Source organism: Daphnia magna, linkage group LG1, assembly GCF_020631705.1.
Source record: "Daphnia magna isolate NIES linkage group LG1, ASM2063170v1.1, whole genome shotgun sequence".
Classification (NCBI taxonomy): Eukaryota; Metazoa; Arthropoda; class Branchiopoda; order Diplostraca; family Daphniidae; genus Daphnia; species Daphnia magna.
The window spans coordinates 18,207,183-18,225,093 of record NC_059182.1 but is presented as its reverse complement, the minus strand read 5'-3'; the positions used below and the strand labels follow the sequence as shown (position 1 = coordinate 18,225,093).

At 38.1% G+C, this 17,911-nt stretch overlaps 6 protein-coding genes across 9 annotated transcripts; 1 reads left to right on the top strand and 5 right to left on the bottom strand.

The window, feature by feature from the left end:
• Nucleotides 1–54: 54 nt before the first annotated feature.
• On the bottom strand, nt 55–1,478 carry LOC123469364 (glutathione S-transferase kappa 1-like). Of its 2 annotated transcripts, none has more exons than XM_045168192.1 (5): nt 1,202–1,477; nt 963–1,145; nt 777–905; nt 543–695; nt 55–450 (listed from the first exon to the last, which is right to left on the bottom strand). In XM_045168192.1, exons 1-5 carry the CDS (start codon nt 1,274–1,276, stop codon nt 310–312), a joined length of 681 nt encoding a protein of 226 aa, XP_045024127.1. In that variant the 5' UTR covers nt 1,277–1,477; the 3' UTR covers nt 55–309. The 2 variants fall into 2 exon arrangements, with proteins under 2 accessions (XP_045024127.1, XP_045024128.1); XM_045168193.1 differs by having other exon boundaries at nt 280–474; nt 1,202–1,478.
• A 166-nt stretch (nt 1,479–1,644) lies between these two features.
• Nucleotides 1,645–3,021, bottom strand: LOC123469363 (glutathione S-transferase kappa 1-like). 2 transcript variants are annotated; one of them, XM_045168191.1, is made up of 6 exons: nt 2,889–3,021; nt 2,745–2,830; nt 2,497–2,679; nt 2,259–2,387; nt 2,045–2,197; nt 1,645–1,906 (listed from the first exon to the last, which is right to left on the bottom strand). In XM_045168191.1, the coding sequence occupies exons 2-6, from the start codon at nt 2,817–2,819 to the stop codon at nt 1,766–1,768; spliced, it is 681 nt and encodes a 226-aa protein (XP_045024126.1). In that variant the 5' UTR covers nt 2,820–2,830; nt 2,889–3,021; the 3' UTR covers nt 1,645–1,765. The 2 variants fall into 2 exon arrangements, with proteins under 2 accessions (XP_045024126.1, XP_045024125.1); XM_045168190.1 differs by having other exon boundaries at nt 2,745–2,968.
• A 29-nt stretch (nt 3,022–3,050) lies between these two features.
• Nucleotides 3,051–4,068, bottom strand: LOC116936063 (PITH domain-containing protein GA19395). The gene is made up of 5 exons (XM_032943297.2): nt 3,775–4,068; nt 3,673–3,716; nt 3,529–3,606; nt 3,353–3,457; nt 3,051–3,289 (listed from the first exon to the last, which is right to left on the bottom strand). The coding sequence occupies exons 1-5, from the start codon at nt 3,961–3,963 to the stop codon at nt 3,082–3,084; spliced, it is 624 nt and encodes a 207-aa protein (XP_032799188.2). The 5' UTR covers nt 3,964–4,068; the 3' UTR covers nt 3,051–3,081.
• A 110-nt stretch (nt 4,069–4,178) lies between these two features.
• LOC116935306 (PTB domain-containing engulfment adapter protein 1) lies at nt 4,179–8,799 on the bottom strand. The gene is made up of 10 exons (XM_045168186.1): nt 8,581–8,799; nt 8,150–8,363; nt 6,544–6,696; nt 6,296–6,466; nt 6,067–6,204; nt 5,777–5,998; nt 5,441–5,661; nt 5,267–5,379; nt 4,887–5,200; nt 4,179–4,802 (listed from the first exon to the last, which is right to left on the bottom strand). The coding sequence occupies exons 3-9, from the start codon at nt 6,673–6,675 to the stop codon at nt 4,923–4,925; spliced, it is 1,275 nt and encodes a 424-aa protein (XP_045024121.1). The 5' UTR covers nt 6,676–6,696; nt 8,150–8,363; nt 8,581–8,799; the 3' UTR covers nt 4,179–4,802; nt 4,887–4,922.
• Nucleotides 8,800–9,100: 301 nt separating this feature from the next.
• On the top strand, nt 9,101–11,483 carry LOC116934985. Of its 2 annotated transcripts, none has more exons than XM_032942463.2 (7): nt 9,101–9,401; nt 9,473–9,948; nt 10,011–10,053; nt 10,122–10,190; nt 10,261–10,927; nt 10,999–11,176; nt 11,236–11,483. In XM_032942463.2, exons 1-7 carry the CDS (start codon nt 9,250–9,252, stop codon nt 11,337–11,339), a joined length of 1,689 nt encoding a protein of 562 aa, XP_032798354.2. In that variant the 5' UTR covers nt 9,101–9,249; the 3' UTR covers nt 11,340–11,483. The 2 variants fall into 2 exon arrangements, with proteins under 2 accessions (XP_032798354.2, XP_032798296.2); XM_032942405.2 differs by having other exon boundaries at nt 10,252–10,927.
• On the bottom strand, nt 11,345–14,523 carry LOC116934650 (activating signal cointegrator 1 complex subunit 2). Its single transcript, XM_032942207.2, has 13 exons — nt 14,349–14,523; nt 14,139–14,250; nt 13,926–14,071; nt 13,666–13,858; nt 13,369–13,566; nt 13,106–13,302; nt 12,872–13,045; nt 12,649–12,810; nt 12,408–12,588; nt 12,166–12,338; nt 11,999–12,095; nt 11,649–11,940; nt 11,345–11,589 (listed from the first exon to the last, which is right to left on the bottom strand). Exons 2-13 carry the CDS (start codon nt 14,205–14,207, stop codon nt 11,462–11,464), a joined length of 2,010 nt encoding a protein of 669 aa, XP_032798098.2. The 5' UTR covers nt 14,208–14,250; nt 14,349–14,523; the 3' UTR covers nt 11,345–11,461.
• Nucleotides 14,524–17,911: the final 3,388 nt, after the last annotated feature.

Sequence of the window (17,911 nt, the reverse complement as noted above, 5' to 3'; positions counted from 1 at the left end):
CCCATGACAACTGCAAGCCCGCTTTAGCTTTAAACTAGACTTGAAAGCATCATCCTGCCCAGCGAAATAAGCGGTTTATTTCATTAACAAGATTTATATACATATAACACGTTTGTTAAGCCTATGTAAAATAATGGTGTCTAAAGTGAACCAACCCTTGGAACTCTTAATGTACATTAAGTAGATCTACAGATAACTCTTCTTATTTTTTTAGTAAGGTTACTTAAAATCCCCTTCCCAGTATATTATCATTTCATAACAACAATCATATTTATGCAGTAGAAAGTCCCATAATGGAAGAAACAAGCATCACAGTTTACTCTTTTGATCTGGAATCGGTCCCTTCCAGACTTCATTCATCATTTGGGCCACCAGTGGGAAGCGATCCGATCCGAAAAACATTTCTGGGCCTTCTTTAGTATGAACCACCATAGTTGGTGCACCAAAAGCCTGTTAGAAACGTTGGCTCACCATCTTACTTAATCACATTAAGTTAGAGACAGAGAATGCCCTATACTCTTCAGGTTTGAGTAAGACGTTACCCCGTAATCAACTGCCTGTTCGGTAGCCATTCTTAAGGCATCTTTTGTTTCTGAATCATCCATTTTACTCAAACATTTCTCAATGTCATTTTCTTCCATCTTGGCTTCTTTCGCCGCCATTATGAGGCTGTCGTCTGCCACTATATCTTCTCCCTAATATCAAACTAGGGATTACTTTTCTTACTCATAGTGTTCAATAAATTGTTCATTTGTATTTTTGCTTCTCGAACTTACTTTAGACCAAATTCTACGCCACAACTCACGAGAAACACTCTCTAGATACTCAGGACAATGAAGATTTATAGCAGTTAGAAACCTCATGGCTCTCAATGATCCTTTTTGAACAAGCACATTGTATGGATCCTTGAAAATTCAATTAAACTTAAAATTTTCAGTTTATAAAGCCAATGGTTGAATTACCTCTATAAGTTTTATATCAATCTTAAAGTATTCTGCATTTCTTTGAAGATCCTTCTGCATGTACATACCTTTTGGTGCTACTGTCATTGGTGGCTTATTTCCAGATGCCTTCATAACCCCTCCAAGGAAAAATGGTCGAAGCACTAGATTCATATTCCAATGAGACCTATAGCGACACAGAACCTAGAAGGGGAAAAAAACTTGATCACAAGTATGTATGAAATAGCAAAAAGTCTTACCTCGAAACTAAACCAAGTATATGGAGACACAACGTCATAGTACAATTCAACTTTGATTCTCGGAGAGGACGTCATTCCTTAATTTCTAAATGGTTGAGTCTTGAGACCTCTCTCTCTTGCACCTGCGTTTCAGTAGACCCTTTCTTCTTACTTCGAACTATCAAACGACCAAGAATACTAGGTGCTCTGCCAGAAAACGAAAGCTAGGAGATAATGTGCTTTACCATAATCAGCTCAGACTTTGAAACACATTGACTTGTTTACTTTTCGATTTTCAATGAGCAGACGACAAAAATGGTCACATGATCCGTTCTGCGCAAGGCGCGCTTTTTAAACTTGATTAAACCAAGAAGTTTGTTGAGGGAAGCGCAGAACTTGTATGAAATAGATTTTTTCAATTGAAAAATCTCTTGCTTGAAGGAAAAGATTCAACGGTTTCTTAATTTTTGGTTACATTTTTCATTTATTACTTTTTTCTTAAATAATATATTCATGACAAAAAGATACTAATAAGTAGGCAAGCTATTGAACGCCGCCTTGTGATTTTTTGTTTATTGTGTAAAATCAAAGTAAATTTTTCGTTCCTGGAGCAGGCCCTTTCCATTCTTCATTCATAATTTGAGCAATTAAAGGAAAGCGGTCTGATCCGAAAAATATTTCTGGGTGGCCTTGCGAATGAACAATAATGGTAGGAGCACCAAAAGCCTACAAATTAATAATATACTATTAATCATTGTTCTATAGGATTTTTCTCACACAATCCTTGGGTATCTATTAGAATCGCTTCGCTATACTGAATTTAAGTGATTTGGATGACGACGTGAGCCAAGAGAAAATTCATACCCCATATTCAATAGCATCCTCTGTGGATTTCTTTAGAGCCAACTTGACACTAGAATCATTCATCAATTTCAAACATTCTTGTACATGAACATCTTCCATGTTTGCAGCCTTTGCTGCAAGATGTAAATTTTCATCTTCAACAATGTCTTCTCCCTGCACAAGCATTAATCAGCCAAAAGGTTTGAGACATCATATAGTTACATAACCCTCTCACCCTAGACCATATCCTTTTCCATAGTTCACGTGAAACACCTTCAAGATGCTCAGGATGTTTATCACCAATGGCTGTCAAAAATCTTTGGGCCTTTATGGTTCCCTTCTCAATCATAACATGAAAAGGATCCTAAAATAATGCTAATTATTATGGATATACACTGATCATGGAATTGTTACAATAGAAGTCATAGACAGCTAGGTAGGATGCTGATATAAAATTTGAATTGAAAAGATACCTCAATTAATTTTAATGGAACTCCAAAATAAGCAGCATTTCTCAGAAGATCCTTTTGCATATACAAGCCTTTTGATGGAACCATCATTGGGGGTCTGTTTCCAGTTTCATTCATCACACCCCCAAGAAAAAATGGTCGAAGAACTAGATCCATTTTCCAATGAGGGCGATACCGACATAGTGCCTTAGAAAAATGATCATTTTTTTTAGAACCAGAAAACTTTGGATAAGTGTTATATGCATGGGTACCTCAAACCCAAACCAACTGTATGGGGACACAACATCATAAAACAACTCAACTTTTGTACGTATCAATGCTGCCATTTTCTATCACCCTATAGAAATGAAAAGATAACTGAAAGAACCAGAATAACTTCTAGAAATCGGGGAAACCTATTTGATAAAATTTTTTTAAAACCCTAGAGCTAAGGGCTTTTGTAGAATTACGTCTCGGACTCCCGGTCCAAACATTTGAGCCATCTGTGGCGATAGTTAGAAGTTCTTCTTTAATGAGTCATCGATATAAAGAACATTTTTTTTATTTTTTTTTTATTGTTGGAAATTGACGTTAACCTCACTAGATAAATCATATATTCAAATTGGTAGTCTGTAACACTTTGTCTTTGTGATCCGCCATAGATGGGGTGGCTTCGTAGGTGCACAGAGTAACACCGTGTCTATGGCCTTCTGACCAATCTCCTTTCAAGCCAATGAACTGAATTTTTGATGTTTCAGAACCATAGTTTTTAGGAAAATGCAGTGTCAAATGGTAGACAGAAGAAAATTTCACTATCCTACAGTAGAACATAACCACAATAGTATCAGCAAAATATACCTTTTAAACCACTATCACCTACTTGGTAGCATATTCTATGGTTCCTTCAAAGTCTTCAACAAGGTTTAACTCCTGATCTGGTTGGCTGGCTGCCTCATCAAAAGTCATATGAGGTCGATTCTTGAATCTGGAAACAACATGAGTTTTAACATGAGTCTTATTGTATAAATAAGGAGTGTAAAAATAAGGGCTACTTACAAGCGTACCAATGATGGGTGTGTTCCTCCTTCTCCCCCTATAATGATCAATCCCTTCAACTTCACATTACCTGTAAATCTGTATATCATTCATTAGTGGTTGTAATATGCATCCACACAAGCTATTGCATCATGATGAACATACGGAATGTTGAACAATAGCTCTTCATCTGCATCACTTTCAACAAACTGAAACAGACAAAAATAATTTATGCCTGGAAACCATAAAGAAAAGAGAAAGGATTACCTTGGTGCTATCTAGACGTTGGTCCCAAGGCCGAAAAACACTTTTCACTGAATTTTCTACAGCTTCATTTAAACACTCTAGATTTTCCATGTCGATCTTGGAATACAAGTTATATAGTTCGGCCAAATTTTCAGTTTTGGTTTCTTGGCCACACTCACAATGATGACCGTGTGCGTGATTGTGTTCCATAGCGCAAACTAAAGCTATTACAACAACCTATGTTTACAATACAAATACAAAAAACTAACGACGAGGCAGCGTTTTGAGTCGTTTTGCCTTAATGAATTTAAAGAAATTCGTCTGCTAGAAATCGCCAGAATTTTAAACCAATGGGAATTTATACCGTTATTACTTTATGAAGTGAAATCGACCAGAAAAATGATTGGTAAACGCTCACAAAAAACTTAATGTACAGTATGATATTGTATTGAGTTTTTGACATCATTTCATAATAAGCATCCAATGTGAGTAATAAAGTACAGTGTAACTGGTGTAACCTATAAAAATCTAAACAACCCAGAAAAAATAACCAAACCTTATAAGGTTGCTAAATATATTTCGTTTTTAGAACCATCAGTCGCTCACATGATATTAGAACTGTTTTCGATAGTACATAGTAAAAGTTATAAGGGCATGCTTCTTATATAGAATGTTCAGTTACAGTGATGTTTCTTATCATAAATGTTTTGAAAGTCGGCCAGGACTGATGTTATCTGATTTGAAGACTTGGAATAATGTGAAGCTAGAGTGTTAGTTAAAGCACAGCAGAAAAAGTTCTAGGATTCTCTTTTTACATGGCATCCAATTGACAAAATGGGCCTGCCATGGCCCTGACCCAATCCATTGTGCATTTTAAATCGCTGTCGCTTGAGTGGGCGAAGTATAACTTTTTTTACTTGGTTTGAGTGCAATGCTAAAAAGCGCTTCAAGGAATGTTTCACGAAACAGGCAATTTCCCACCAACATAAGGCTAATAGTGTTTATCCATCAGCACCACGACAAACATCGCACGGCGCCATTAGAAGTATCTATTACAGTAATGATAGTTAGCCCTTTGGAATTCATAAACGTTTCAACTTTTCAAGAATACAAATAGGTCGCTTCTTTCTCACATTTCCGGTATTAAGTACTTTTTTTGTGTGAAGCTTTCAAAGACGTAGAGGATCTAGGCTTTCCAGATTAAAATCGTCGCCTTCAAATGAAATTCCTCGTGTGAAACCTTCTTGCATTTCAGTCATACGCCGATTTAAGACACCCGTGTTGAAATTAATTTCTTGGTCTGTCTGCGAAACGACTCGTCCGAAATCTGCCATACCAAAGGGGTCGGTGCTATTTTCTCCAAACGGTTCTGCGCCGAAAATATCCTTCTCATGCGGGCTTTTTCCGTTTTTCTTTTCGATTTTGGGTTGTAGTGTTGAAAGAAATCCTGAATTGTTTAACACAGTTCCAACATTCAAGACAATCGTGGTGTTATCAGATCGCTAAAACTTACCTAAAGGCACATTTATGGTGGCGTTGCGTGCGTTGTTATTCATAATTGTAGTATCGCTACCACGAGGATCAAAGTCATCGTCGCTTTCAACAAAATCTCCCATGGCGATGTCGCTTCAGAGGGAAAAAAAAACGTTAAAGATTGCCGTACATGAAGCTAATGTCATCGACTTACGATTTCACTCCTTTGGCTTCAAAAGATCGAGGTGGAACTGGTGGCAAATTTGGATACTGATTGTTTATTTGCGGTACCGTATTGGGTCTGTCATTAGTGTGAAAGTTGATCAGTGTCTCATCCTGTTTCCCACCGTTAGTCGATCGGTTGGTTGTAGTTGTGGAACCGTTCAATGAGGAAACATTCTCCGAATCCAGCGCCACATCCAACACGTTGGACACCTGTAGCATATTTCGATATAACTATTGATTGAATGTGATGGAATATGTTCCTTTGCCAAAGTTTCTCTTAACAACATATGCCCTTTACTTGCTTATACTTAAAAGGCTTTTTTACCCCTTCGGATTCTAAGAATCCAGCCATTTTATTATTGTCGACCAAATTGCTCAATTCGAGAAGGCGACGACGGAGGACTTGATTTTGACGTTCCAAGTTGTCAAGCTTTTCCTGCAGTTGGCTCACTTGTCGACGGCCTTCGACTTCTCGCCCACTGCTTTCTAAAAATCGACGGTAGGCCAGGTCAAAGGCTTGACCAATAGTCAATGTTATTTCCTCGGCCTGAAGTCAATATTTAAATATTGTTTTATCATTGACTTAGAGAACGTGTATAAGTTTGTCAATTTTACCAGTTTGTCACTAACAAAAACATAGCAGGTATGTTTTTCCGAATCCTCTTCTTTGGCGATAAAACTGAAAAACTTCTTTTCCGCTTTATCGTCTGCACAATAGGAAATACGATGAAGGGGATACTGATGAAGAATTCGCTACTTGGAAAAAATGAAACGCGAGACGGCAAAGAAAAAAATATTAATTAATAATCAGTTTAAAACAGTTAACATTTTCATGCATTGATACCTTTCCTTTCGGTTCTTGAATGGCGACACCATCAACGGAGACAGTCAATTCAACTTTTGGGGTTCGTTGGCCTTCGGCTTTGCGAAGCTGTTGAGAAAAACGCAGCTTGCGAATGCCTTCTTTCACTACTTCAATCCCTTTAGGATGTTCAACGTCCGTATTTCCCAAAAACTACAAGCGGTTGGGAATCGAGGAAAACATTTAATGCGGTTTCACAGCATGATTGCAAATCATGTTATTCCAATTACCTTGACTAGATAGGCGATGTGGCCGTGCATGAGAGATTCCGGTGTGTGAATCCAATTTTTGTTGTTGCTTTTGTTGTTGCTGCCATTCTTAGTGTTATTTGTCCAGCGCAGAAGGTTGGAAGTTCTCATCATGCTGTGAAAAAGTCTCAAATGCTAACAAACAAACAAAAAAAAAGACACAAAAAAACGGAACAATTAAATAACTAGAAAAATGACAATACAACAAATTTGGATTCATTCTGAGCTTTTTAGAAACTTTTTGTTGTCTTTTTTTCTTTTTCTCGACAATAGTTTTTGGCTTGGTTCCAACGAACCCAATTTTGCTTCACATCAAACCGATTTTTATTTATATAAGCCATAGATGGCTAAATACTAAATTTCCATGCACACATTACGATAAAAAATGAGCACATTTACAGATTCCCTAATTAAGGTGAAATGGACCATTCATTCTTTAACGGCTTTGAAAGAATTACGTTCTTGATTTCGCTTGCGCAGGATGTTAAGAATTCAAGTCACCACTACAAAACGAGCTTTGAAAAATAAAATAAAAAATAACGGAATTGGACAAGTTCAGATTGATTAACACATTCGACACTTCCGAAACTTCATCAACGGAAATTGGGCTCAAACCCCACTGCACTCATTCTGGACACGTATACAATACTTAGAACATTCAACCGACCTCTCGATTTAACACAACCGCTAGACGAGGGTAACAACGGCTATCCTAACGAAACGTACACCAAAGACAAAGGTGTATCACATATTAATATCACGACGGATGATTTTTCTTTCTCTAAAGAAAAAATAATCAATTGATACCGATCACGGAAAACGCCCCATTTCGCTAGGCTATTCTGATTTCACGCGACACAGCCCTTTTTCCAGCAGTTCAAATTACAAAAATGTGTGCGCAGGCCCGTACAAGTTTAAGAGAGGGAAATTTCAATTTGGTGAGGAAAAACACAACAACGGGGTGCTAAAATTCTCTGGGCACTCACGCTTTCTTTTCATATTCTATACAACATATATCCTTTCGTGTTCCTGAGTTCCTATTGGTTCAAAGAGAGAAATTAGAAACTGCTTTCCCTACAGGTTCCTTTTTTTTCAGCACTACAGCCTTTAAGTTTTACACACCTCACAATACAAAAACATAACTTTTGAAAGATATCATTGAACACAATGCAAACAAAGATCTTTACTTTATACACAAAAGAAACCAGGGCACAGTGAAATGTGAAATCGGCGTTTCTATTATTTGTGCATTTCCGGAGTATTTTAGTTAAAACATCCGAATATTAAAGGATTTCCGTCAATTCGTTGTAATGAAAGAAAAACGTCAAACAGGAAAAATCCCAACATTTTGCTGATTTGTCCAACATAACGGATTTAGGTGTGTAAGAAATCTAGGGAAACCTCGGCTCTTTGTTCGTGCCCCAAAATAACAAACATGTTGCTACAACCAAGATTTTTTGGGCCACTGGTTTCCAAAACTGTCAGTTACCATCACATGATATTAGCCAAGTCTTTGGCTAAAATGTGTGAGATTTGTTTCACTAAAGCCTGATTAAGCAAATCAAGAAAATGAGAGACATAAACTTACCTAGACGTTGCAATTCCGTCAGCAACAGCGCGTTTCTCCGGTTTAACTCCCAGAGAAAGTTCTCAACTCTGGTTCTTCAACAGGTCATACAAGAATGCACTACGCCACTGCGTTCCACAATAACGGGATAGAGGAATAGGTACTATTTTTTTTTCGGAGCAGCATTCTCGGCGACATCTACCGCTTGTGCAGCATACAAAACGAGAAAGCAGTTCTTAGGCAAAAAATTGTTAGACTAGTGAAATACAACCAACAACAAAGATTTGCAAAAATAATTCATCTCGGTGAAACTGCCGGTACACAAGAAAAAAATGTATAGGCAATTAGCGTATCATCACAAGACAAAAGCTTTACCACCACACATCGACATTGATACTATTAAGTATAACCAGAAAGACTAAAAACCTAAACGTTTTAAAAGTAAAATTTACCTTCAATTCGTTGAAAAACTGCAGCAAATTTCGTCAGGTGCAAAACGTAACGTCATTGTCAATTCGCCATGAGACAAGCGGGATTCTCGTTTGGGCATATTGATCAAACACATTGATAGGTTCCGTTCACATTTTACTTTACAGACATTGTAAGAAAAACTCCCGTTTTGGAACTAATTCTTCAATCATATTATCCACACAATCAAATGTGTCACACTCGTTTAAAATGTTTCTGTATCAAATGATCAAAATCGAGCCTCATTTCAACGCTTTGACAGCATGCCTTTGCCCGGGAAAAGAAGCTTTCACAAACAAATGACGAACAGCATTCTTCAAATTCTTGATTAATTACACGTCAGTTTGTCTTATCTTTAACTATTTTAATTTTTGAACGAAAAAGAAATTTAAAATAATTCACAAAATCGAAGACAACGAATTTATTATTGTTTTAATTACAACTCCTGGGGATGAATGGCAATGATGTCTCCTCAAAACCCTCACATTTGATTGGTTGTTGCCTATACTATCATACAGTCAGCTGGAAACGAAAACCGTCACTTTTTCAAACTTTGAAATTACGCAGTCGTAACTCTGTGAGTCGTGAACATTGGCTTCACTATTGTGTTGTCGTTTGGTTGAATTGAAATATCCTATTGCCATAAAAATAAAATGTCCGACATAGATTTGGAAGTCATACTCGATAGATCTGACGGTGAAGTTGAATGCTTTTTGGATGTAGATAATGAAGTGTTTTTTGGTCCTGTTACTGAAACGGAGATAGAAGTTATGAAGCCTTTACCACGAAAAACTCTTCATCCATGGTTAGTTTTCCCTTTAGTGACAACACTAACATCATAAACAAATAATTGCATTTGCAACTTTATTTTCACAGTGAAATTGCACAACTATCAAAGAGAGGCATGACTTTCCACGAGTGGGAAGACTTCAAAGATCAAGTTCAAAGAAATGAAATGAATGACAAAGCTATTAATGAAGTTTATGGTCTTGATCCTGATACTACAGAAGAGTCATTTACAAGTTGCTGCACATCAAGTGGAGATGTGGCAAAACAACTTTCATGTGACATAATAAATGTCAATAATATATCTGTTAAATCATTATGTGGACCAAGTATAGCACCCAGTTTGGATAATTTGTCTGACTCAAGCATAAACCAAAAAGATGATTCATCTCTATTAGAGTCAAGCCCTGACCAATCTCATGTTGAGTCTGTGCATGAATCAATCATAGACAGGAGTCAGCTGGAAGTTTCTGATGTTGGTGAGCTAAATGACACATGGGAAATCCAAGAAAGGATGCTTGCATTAGCTGAAAGGCTGGAAAGAGGAGAAGATATTCCTGAATTAGGTCACTAAAAATTATTTAAAAATCATGCTGAAGCACTTTTCTAACATAATTTTATTTTAAAGGTATTTGTCATCACTCTTCAGGAGTTGTGGAGTACACAGCAAGGTAAAAATTTTGTTGTTGTTTAATCTAACACTCAACTCAACTTTGGAAATATTTCTTTGGAAATTCAGAGGCAGCAAGTCTCTGAAGGAAAACAAATTGAAGGCGTCTCCGCTCGACAACCAGCTCCATGAAGCCAGGTGAGCTTAAATTTTTTGTCATAAAACTGTGTATGTTTGTTGAGCATCTAAATTGAAACAGGATTTTTAGTGAAAACGAAGGCGGAAATGTTAACATTAAAGTTCAGGATTTAGAGGAGTGTAAAAACAGGAAAAGCGATCTTGAACATTATGTTGCAGAAAATAGTGCTGCTCTAACTCAATATCCAGCCATGAAATTAACCATGGAAGAACGAAAAACGAAATCTGTAGAAGCCCTGGCCGAAGAAATGGATTGTCTATTTTTGGCCGAAAGTATTCTAGAAACACCAACCAAGAAGGACGCGCAAACAGCTGAAATGTGCCACAGGCCTTCTCCCTCTCGGGCTAAACTTGAAACCCCTATGAAGACACCATCAGTTTATGGCATAAAATGTCAATCAACTGCTTTTCAGCACGGAAGCGTTAAGAAAGCTGCGACGACGCAAAACACGGTGCCAAAAAATGCATTAGTTGCTTCAAGTCCCGTTGGAATGTACATCCGCAGTTTGCCAGAGCCCATCTTGATTGAAAATGTCCGTTCGGCGCAGAAAAAAAAGCAAATACAGAGTATACCCATGATTAAGCCAGTTCCAGTCGCCGTTAAGAATAAAGAGGGACGTTGGAGTGTAGCTAAAACGCCACGAAGCAGCAGTGTTTCGTCAAAAGAGAACTGCGTTCAAGAAAGCGATTTCGTACCAGTCCTTCCATGTGTTCTACACGAAGCTGCTGCTAGCCTGGTAACATTCGATTTTGCGTAGAGAAACTTCGGAAATTTTATACTTTTTTGTTCCATCTACTTTCAATGAAGATCAACGAGCAGCCTATGCCTTCTCCTCGTACGATGCCTGGAACCAGGGGCAAAATAGGAAAACTAATGGAAAGAGGACCTACACCAACAGTTATGAAACATAATGGTCGAATTCAAATCTCCCGAAACACTGCCACGTCAGCTAAAATAATTCATTCACCGATGTCAGCAAGATGCGGTAAATTTTCTTATTTTTCAACAGAATTCTAAAAGTTTATTGATGATTTTCTTGTGTAGTTGAACCGTCGAATTCTCTTATGGAAGTTTCCGTCCTCGAGGCTGTTGGAGGGAAAAATTTTGCACTCCGAACACAACCACTATATCTGGTCGTAAATAATTAAGAAGATATTTCTAAGTATATATATTCCGTTTCCACGTCTTTTTTCTGTAAACGTGTCCTTCGCTGATCCACTTACTGTAATACCATTCCACATTTTTTATAAACTGGATAACAGGCGCAGAATTAAAATTCCCGTCTTTTTCTATCCGCCATGTATCTTCTGTTATGATTGGCGCCTCGTGTTTTGTTCTCCGTTTTGTGACGGCGGGCAACGATAGTTTCCTTTTCCTGGCCTTGACCACGTGGGCCGCCTGTAATCCACAAAACCATGAAATAGGTTACGGCGTCACACAATTTAACACTATATTACCAACGACATTTCGTTGCGATGGTGCCGGACCAGGTCTATAATTGCCTCGCCTACTCAACCGTCTCTGTTCCGCTAGCACTCGCATTTCTTCTGGATTCGTTACAAAGTGATCCTTGGGCTTCTCTTCCGACTGGTGGAAATCTTCTTCATCATCTGATTCTTCTTCCATTTTCGGTCGCAAGACACGAGGGACCACAAACGATCTTCGGAACTCTTCCTCTCCATTGTGTGCATCTGGCTCTTCGGAACCAACAGCATGGCCATCATAGGTGTCGTCATATTCGTCTTCATACTACATTAAAAGAACGATGAGTTTTGGCAGTAATTGAAGCAAGGCACAAAACGCATACTTCAGCTGCAAGTTGTTCATCGACGCGATCTAGAATCAGGCTTTTCATATCCTGCTTGTCGTTCAAGACTTCACGCATTTCATTGAAATGAACGGTCCTGTAATATTGGCCACCAAGGCAATAGATAAGTTGTGATCATTAACGGTAACCACGATTTTATAAAATACTTCGTCCTTGTTTTCTTTGATATATCTGTCGGTTCTTCAAAACCGACGAAGACTTCTGGAATTGGTTGAGTATCTGGAACGCTGTGGCCCTCGTTCAAGTGAGGCGGTAGATTGTCTTCTAACACTGCGTTTATGACAGCTTCGGGGTTGAAATCGTAATGTTTCAAACAAATCTGGATATTCATTTGAAATTTTAAATTAAGAAATGCTTTGAAAATGTCGAATGGAGCAACTGAACTCACCTGAATGAAATTCTCCTGGAGATCAGGCAAAAGTTCTTTCACTTGAAGAATAAGCCCGCTCATCTTCACAGGATCCACTCCACCGTCAGAAGCCCTTAGACTTGCTGGTGTTAAGGATAAGCCAAACTCCACTCGAAATTCTTTCAACCCTACTTTTACGTATTCAACCCGCGTGCTATCCCTATAAAAAGAATAGTTTTAATCTTAATCGCTAAACACGTAATTGACACTTTCGACGCACATTTGAATCCCTAATTGGGTGATTAAATCAATATCATCTTGGACTTGAAAAATAAGGTTATAGTCAATAAGGAAATGACGTTGACGCTCTGAAACTAAACAAGTTAACCAATCTAGCCACAGTTCCACGGGTTGTTCTCTGTCCCAAGAAGCGTCCTCATTGCTGTTGGAGGAAAAATTAGATAATTGGCATTGATTTGACAGGACTACAAAATCTGCAAGACCTTTGCGATAGAAGAAGTCTGATTGAACCGGAATGCAACAGGGCGTTGTAGATTTGTAGAAGAAACTTTCGGCCTGAATTCAGGTTCCGAGTCATTTTTTCTTTCACATTTTGAGGCATAATTTCAACCTGGCGACACAAATACGGGATGCTCTTTTCATAAAAATCAGCCAGTCTAAAAACAGAGCATTAAACACTGTTACGGTAGAAACACGGAAAAGATATTAATGCGTACTGGTTTTGAATGTTCGCTTTGATGAGAATCAAAGTTGCTTCAGGATAAATATCCACGAAATACCATAACGTCGCACTAATATCCAGAATGTATGTGACGAGCTCATCAATTTCTTCGGTGGACAACGATCCATAATTAACACTTCCAGCTGCCTGGCTACTGTCTAGACCAAGTTCGCCTAAAACAAGTTGAAAAACCTGACAAAAAGCGACATGAATGGTCACATTTTGTGGTGGTACACTATAAAAATAGATATGATGTACCTTGGTTAAGCCTTTGGCAGTTTCTTCCAGGTCAAACTTGTACTTTGGCTGATTGGTAAAAATGTTTTTGAACATTCTACTCAGTAGTACTGAATTGGTTGGGCCAAACAGAATAGACAAATCCATCATCTTTGGAACATCAAAGATGAAATTGTCATAGATCAGCTTTCCAAAAGCTTCTGGACTTATATAGGAATCCTTATTTAAAAGATATAACATAAATACTGTAATTAACACTAACAACTTGTAAGACAGACATAGGATGAAAAAAAACTATGAATAATACATGCATAATACCTTGGATTCTTTATGAGTAGCCATGCGGATAAAGGTAAGAAACACCAATTTTTGAGTTTCTTTAAATAAATTCCATGCAGGAGGAGAAGCTTTCAAGATGTCTTTTTCTTCTGAATAAAACCGAGGTGCCTCTTGAAGAAAGGAAACTAGGCTGGAATGCAAGGATTTGTCATATATAGTCTGTGACCAGAATCTGCAAAATGAATTGAAGGAGATTGAGATAATGAACAATAGATAGAAAAAACATCATTTGAACAAACTTATGATGTGGAAGTTTCAGTAGCCAATGCAGATCATTTTTTATAAACTGGGTGACTTCACACCATTCCTTTAGATCGATACCGTTTGAAATAACTGACGGAGGTAGGAAATGAAGAAATTTCCTGCTTTCAATCCACTTTGGACTCTGTGTCAAAGAACATTCTATAGATACTAAGGTGAGAATTGATTTTAAAAAAATTTTTTAAATTTACCAACGCCGGTGCACCACTAGTTTTTCCACCCTCAGTAATAAAAATTGTTCGTTTTTCAAGGGAATTCATTTTTACTGATGGAAATGACTTTTCTCTTTAAGCCTGTGGATCGCTGTAGAGAGGAAAACTATGACTGTTTATTTTTGCGCAGCAGACGAACATTAAGAAAAGTTGCAAGTTCTGTAAATATGAAAAAAAAAGTCACCCTACTCCGACTTGTATTCGCCAGACTCTCGGTGATCCTGAACGCCCCTATTTTCTCAGCTCCTTTTTCTGGAGTTTCTTGCAATGTTGCAAGTCTAACAAATACTTAGGTATTGCCAAAAACTCATGTAATAACAGCAGTTGTATTACGTCGCAGGCTCACAGCTCACAGAGGTGACATGATCAATTTTTAGTACGTTATTAACCTCGTGAATATTAATTCTTTTAACTCTCTGGGCATTATGCTCATTCGAATTTGGCGTGTCTCCATAAGAGTAATTTATAAACATACCGTTCCTAAAACGATATTTTCTAATATAAGTTGCTAAAAGTGGTTGTCGTGATCTATCATCTATCTCACTGAATGAAGTATATACCTCTTGCTTCAAGGGGTCGTGCAATCAAAGCTAGTTGCCTCCATGATTTAAATCAGTGATTTAGCATAATAATGGCCATTAAGCCACCTTGACCTATTATTCGCTCCGAATTCTCCACTTCCGCGACTGTGGTCAGGATAGACCTGACACTCGGAACGCTGCAGCTCGCAATGACAGCCAGTTCTACACAGAAGTGAAGGACCAATCTTGATTGAAGGTCACATCTTTCTTTTTATTATCAACCGAGAAGGTAATAAACCCAGAAAACATTTCCTAAAGCAGATTCTCTGGTTATTTCCCTAACAGTGGGTAACCTTGGCCATTCTTTTCTATGCGCGGTTACGTGAATAATAAGTGTTGGAACCCTGAATTATAAATAAATTCTGTTTTGAAAAATAAGGTTCTTCGTGGATATAAAATTCGGTCAGCTGAGTGATGTGGGCAGAGTTAGGTAGTGGTTGCGAAAAGATTAAAGGTGGAAGTAGATTGATTTCGTCAACGATTTGGCTTCTAGATGGCACTGCAGTCGTGAAATCCTTGTCAAATGGTTAACGTGTTGATAGCGACACGCTGGCTTTTTCAACTTGGTAAACAACTCCCCTTGTTTGTCTGAAGTCCACTGCAAAGTAGAACTCAATCCCTCTTTTTCGTTTGATCAGTCATACAAAAGAAAAATTGAAGGTCGAACAACTTTTAGCAAGGTTTGAAAGAAGGGCGTTGTTTCAAATTCTGGCTTCAACAGATAATGTCAGCCATTGTTTAATATATGGACTGTCAGATAATCAACAGGCAATCAAAAGAATGTAAACTGAATAAAATGTTTACATGTTGGGGAAAATGCATACACAGCTAGAAGCCAAGTTCGATCAAACCAAAGAAAAAATGCCTGAAACTTTGATTATTTTTGTGGACTACTTTTCTTATCTTGGGTATTCATTCACAGAATATGATTGGTGGGGCCATCTCTAATAAACTTGTTGCCTTGACTTTAATTTGTTTCATCATCAACTATTCAAGTCAAGGAACTCGATGAAACCAACACTTGTTGTTACGTTTGGCACATGATACATCGCGTAACCTGCCATAAAGCTACGTCGCAGGTTTTCATTCTAGCCTCGGGGTCGTGTTGCGCCAATTTACGTTTATGCGAGAACCAGTGATCTAACTTCACTGGTACGGCGTATTTGGCTCTATCCTTTATCTTGTTTTATTTTGTTTTTTCCCACCTGAGAAATTGACAGACCTGTTGATTGTTTTCAATTCAACTTAAGTTCTAAATAGGATCAAATAGTTAATGAGGTCGAAATAAGGTTACATTTTGCAACACATTAACATTGAGTTACAGTTGCAAAATATTCTGTCGAAAGTAAACCTAAAACGATGGCTGTTATCTTCTCAGTTGCTGTGGTTGCTATCTTTTTACCTAATTTGGGGTTCGAATTCGCCTGCTATAGGAAGAATTGCTGAGTTATTATGACATAATAGTATCGAAAGAGCGGCAAAAGTGTTGCAACGATCAGTGGCTTAATTTAATCGAGGTAGTATTTGCGGTTTGTCCTAAAACAATTCAGAGCGTAGCAGCGGGAAATAAAAACATTGGCTCAATGCGATTCATAGGTAGATAGATGACTCAACAATGAGAAGCCCTAAGGCTATTTAATATTGCGATGTTGCATTAACTAAAAACCTGTCCCCCCCCCCCCCTTTTTAGGGACTACACTGTGGCGGAGGGAGACGGGGTAGGGTCTTCAATGGCGTTTTAGCCGCGTTCACTCTGCCGTTGCTTGCAGACTGATTCACGTTGGTATGCGCTTGGACCCCCTCCGGGCAATTTACCGCGCCTGCTGGGTCCAGAGTTCTAGAACTTTCCGAAACTCGTGTATGATGCGAGGGCAGGGGAGTGTGGCTTTGCTCGTGTCCCAATTTTACATTTGAGAGGGGTGGGAAAGACCTTAACTTGATAGTTGCTCCCGCACGACTTGTTTTTACAGATATTTTCATGGCGAATGGGATTTTGTCTGATGATGAATCTCCGGTTTCCACCAAAAAAATGTACACTGGTTGTTGTTTTCCTTCTAGATGAGATCAGCAGGCATCCGTTGACGTTCGCGGGGGAAAACAAACACAAATACTACGTTAAATATTTTATGCAGGTTGATATATGCATAACCATGTCCGCGTTCCAGTAATATCCGCACCACCGGATGATTCAACTTCTCCGTTAATACAATTAAAGCACCGGATGTAGCGAATCACACTACGCAGTTATTTTGTTTTCTTCGCGTTACAAAATGGATCATTTTTAGCTGAAACGGAAAAATAACTTAGAATGAGAATAATAGGATGAGTGAAGAATGGCGTTTTTAATTTGTCTCATGTGCTTTGACATCTTTCGGCATCCCTTTAAATCGACCGTTTCCCGGGCTTCGAAATAAAGAGTTTTCTCAACTTCAACCGCCTTGACAAACAAGAGGTAGAGAAAGATTAAAAGTACATGGAATTAACTTTCAGGTTAAAGTTAAGTACATTTCGCAATTAAATACAGTTTAACTATTGACCTTGTAGTGCCACAGTGATTACACGTGCATTCGCAGAACTTTAAAATTTTTGCCTTTAGGCAGAACTGGATTGATTGCCTTTAAAGCAGTGTAAACTAATTACATGCACGACATTACATTTATCCCATTCAATTTCTTCTGACTTGATGTTACTTGATAATATTTAATTAAGTTTCAAATTTGTTCAACTGATAAATAAAATTTAAAGTAACATCCGGCGTGCAACAATGGCGGGTGGTGCAACTTTCGTTGAGATAAACTCGTAAGGTGCCAAATATTTGTTAGTTTACAAAAATTGTCATGTGACATGGTTATCAAGCCAATTGGTTGATAAAACGTCTAATCGATTGAACTTTGGGTACGAACATGAATAACAGTATGGGTACAAACTCCGATCACGCTACATTTCCAAGATCTATCTACGATTCAAGAACATCCTTGAACTATTATTTTTTCGCCTCTTCTCCTTCCGCCATTTGCATAGCGAAACCTTATCTTTTCTGCTGTCCTTCTGTCTTTACATACCGGAATTAAACATTTCGTCAAAAAGTGCAAAAATAGTTACCCGCAAAACAATGTAACTCGGGTTATCACTTAATATTATGGACGTGAGTAGGTCAACGTAAACAGTCCA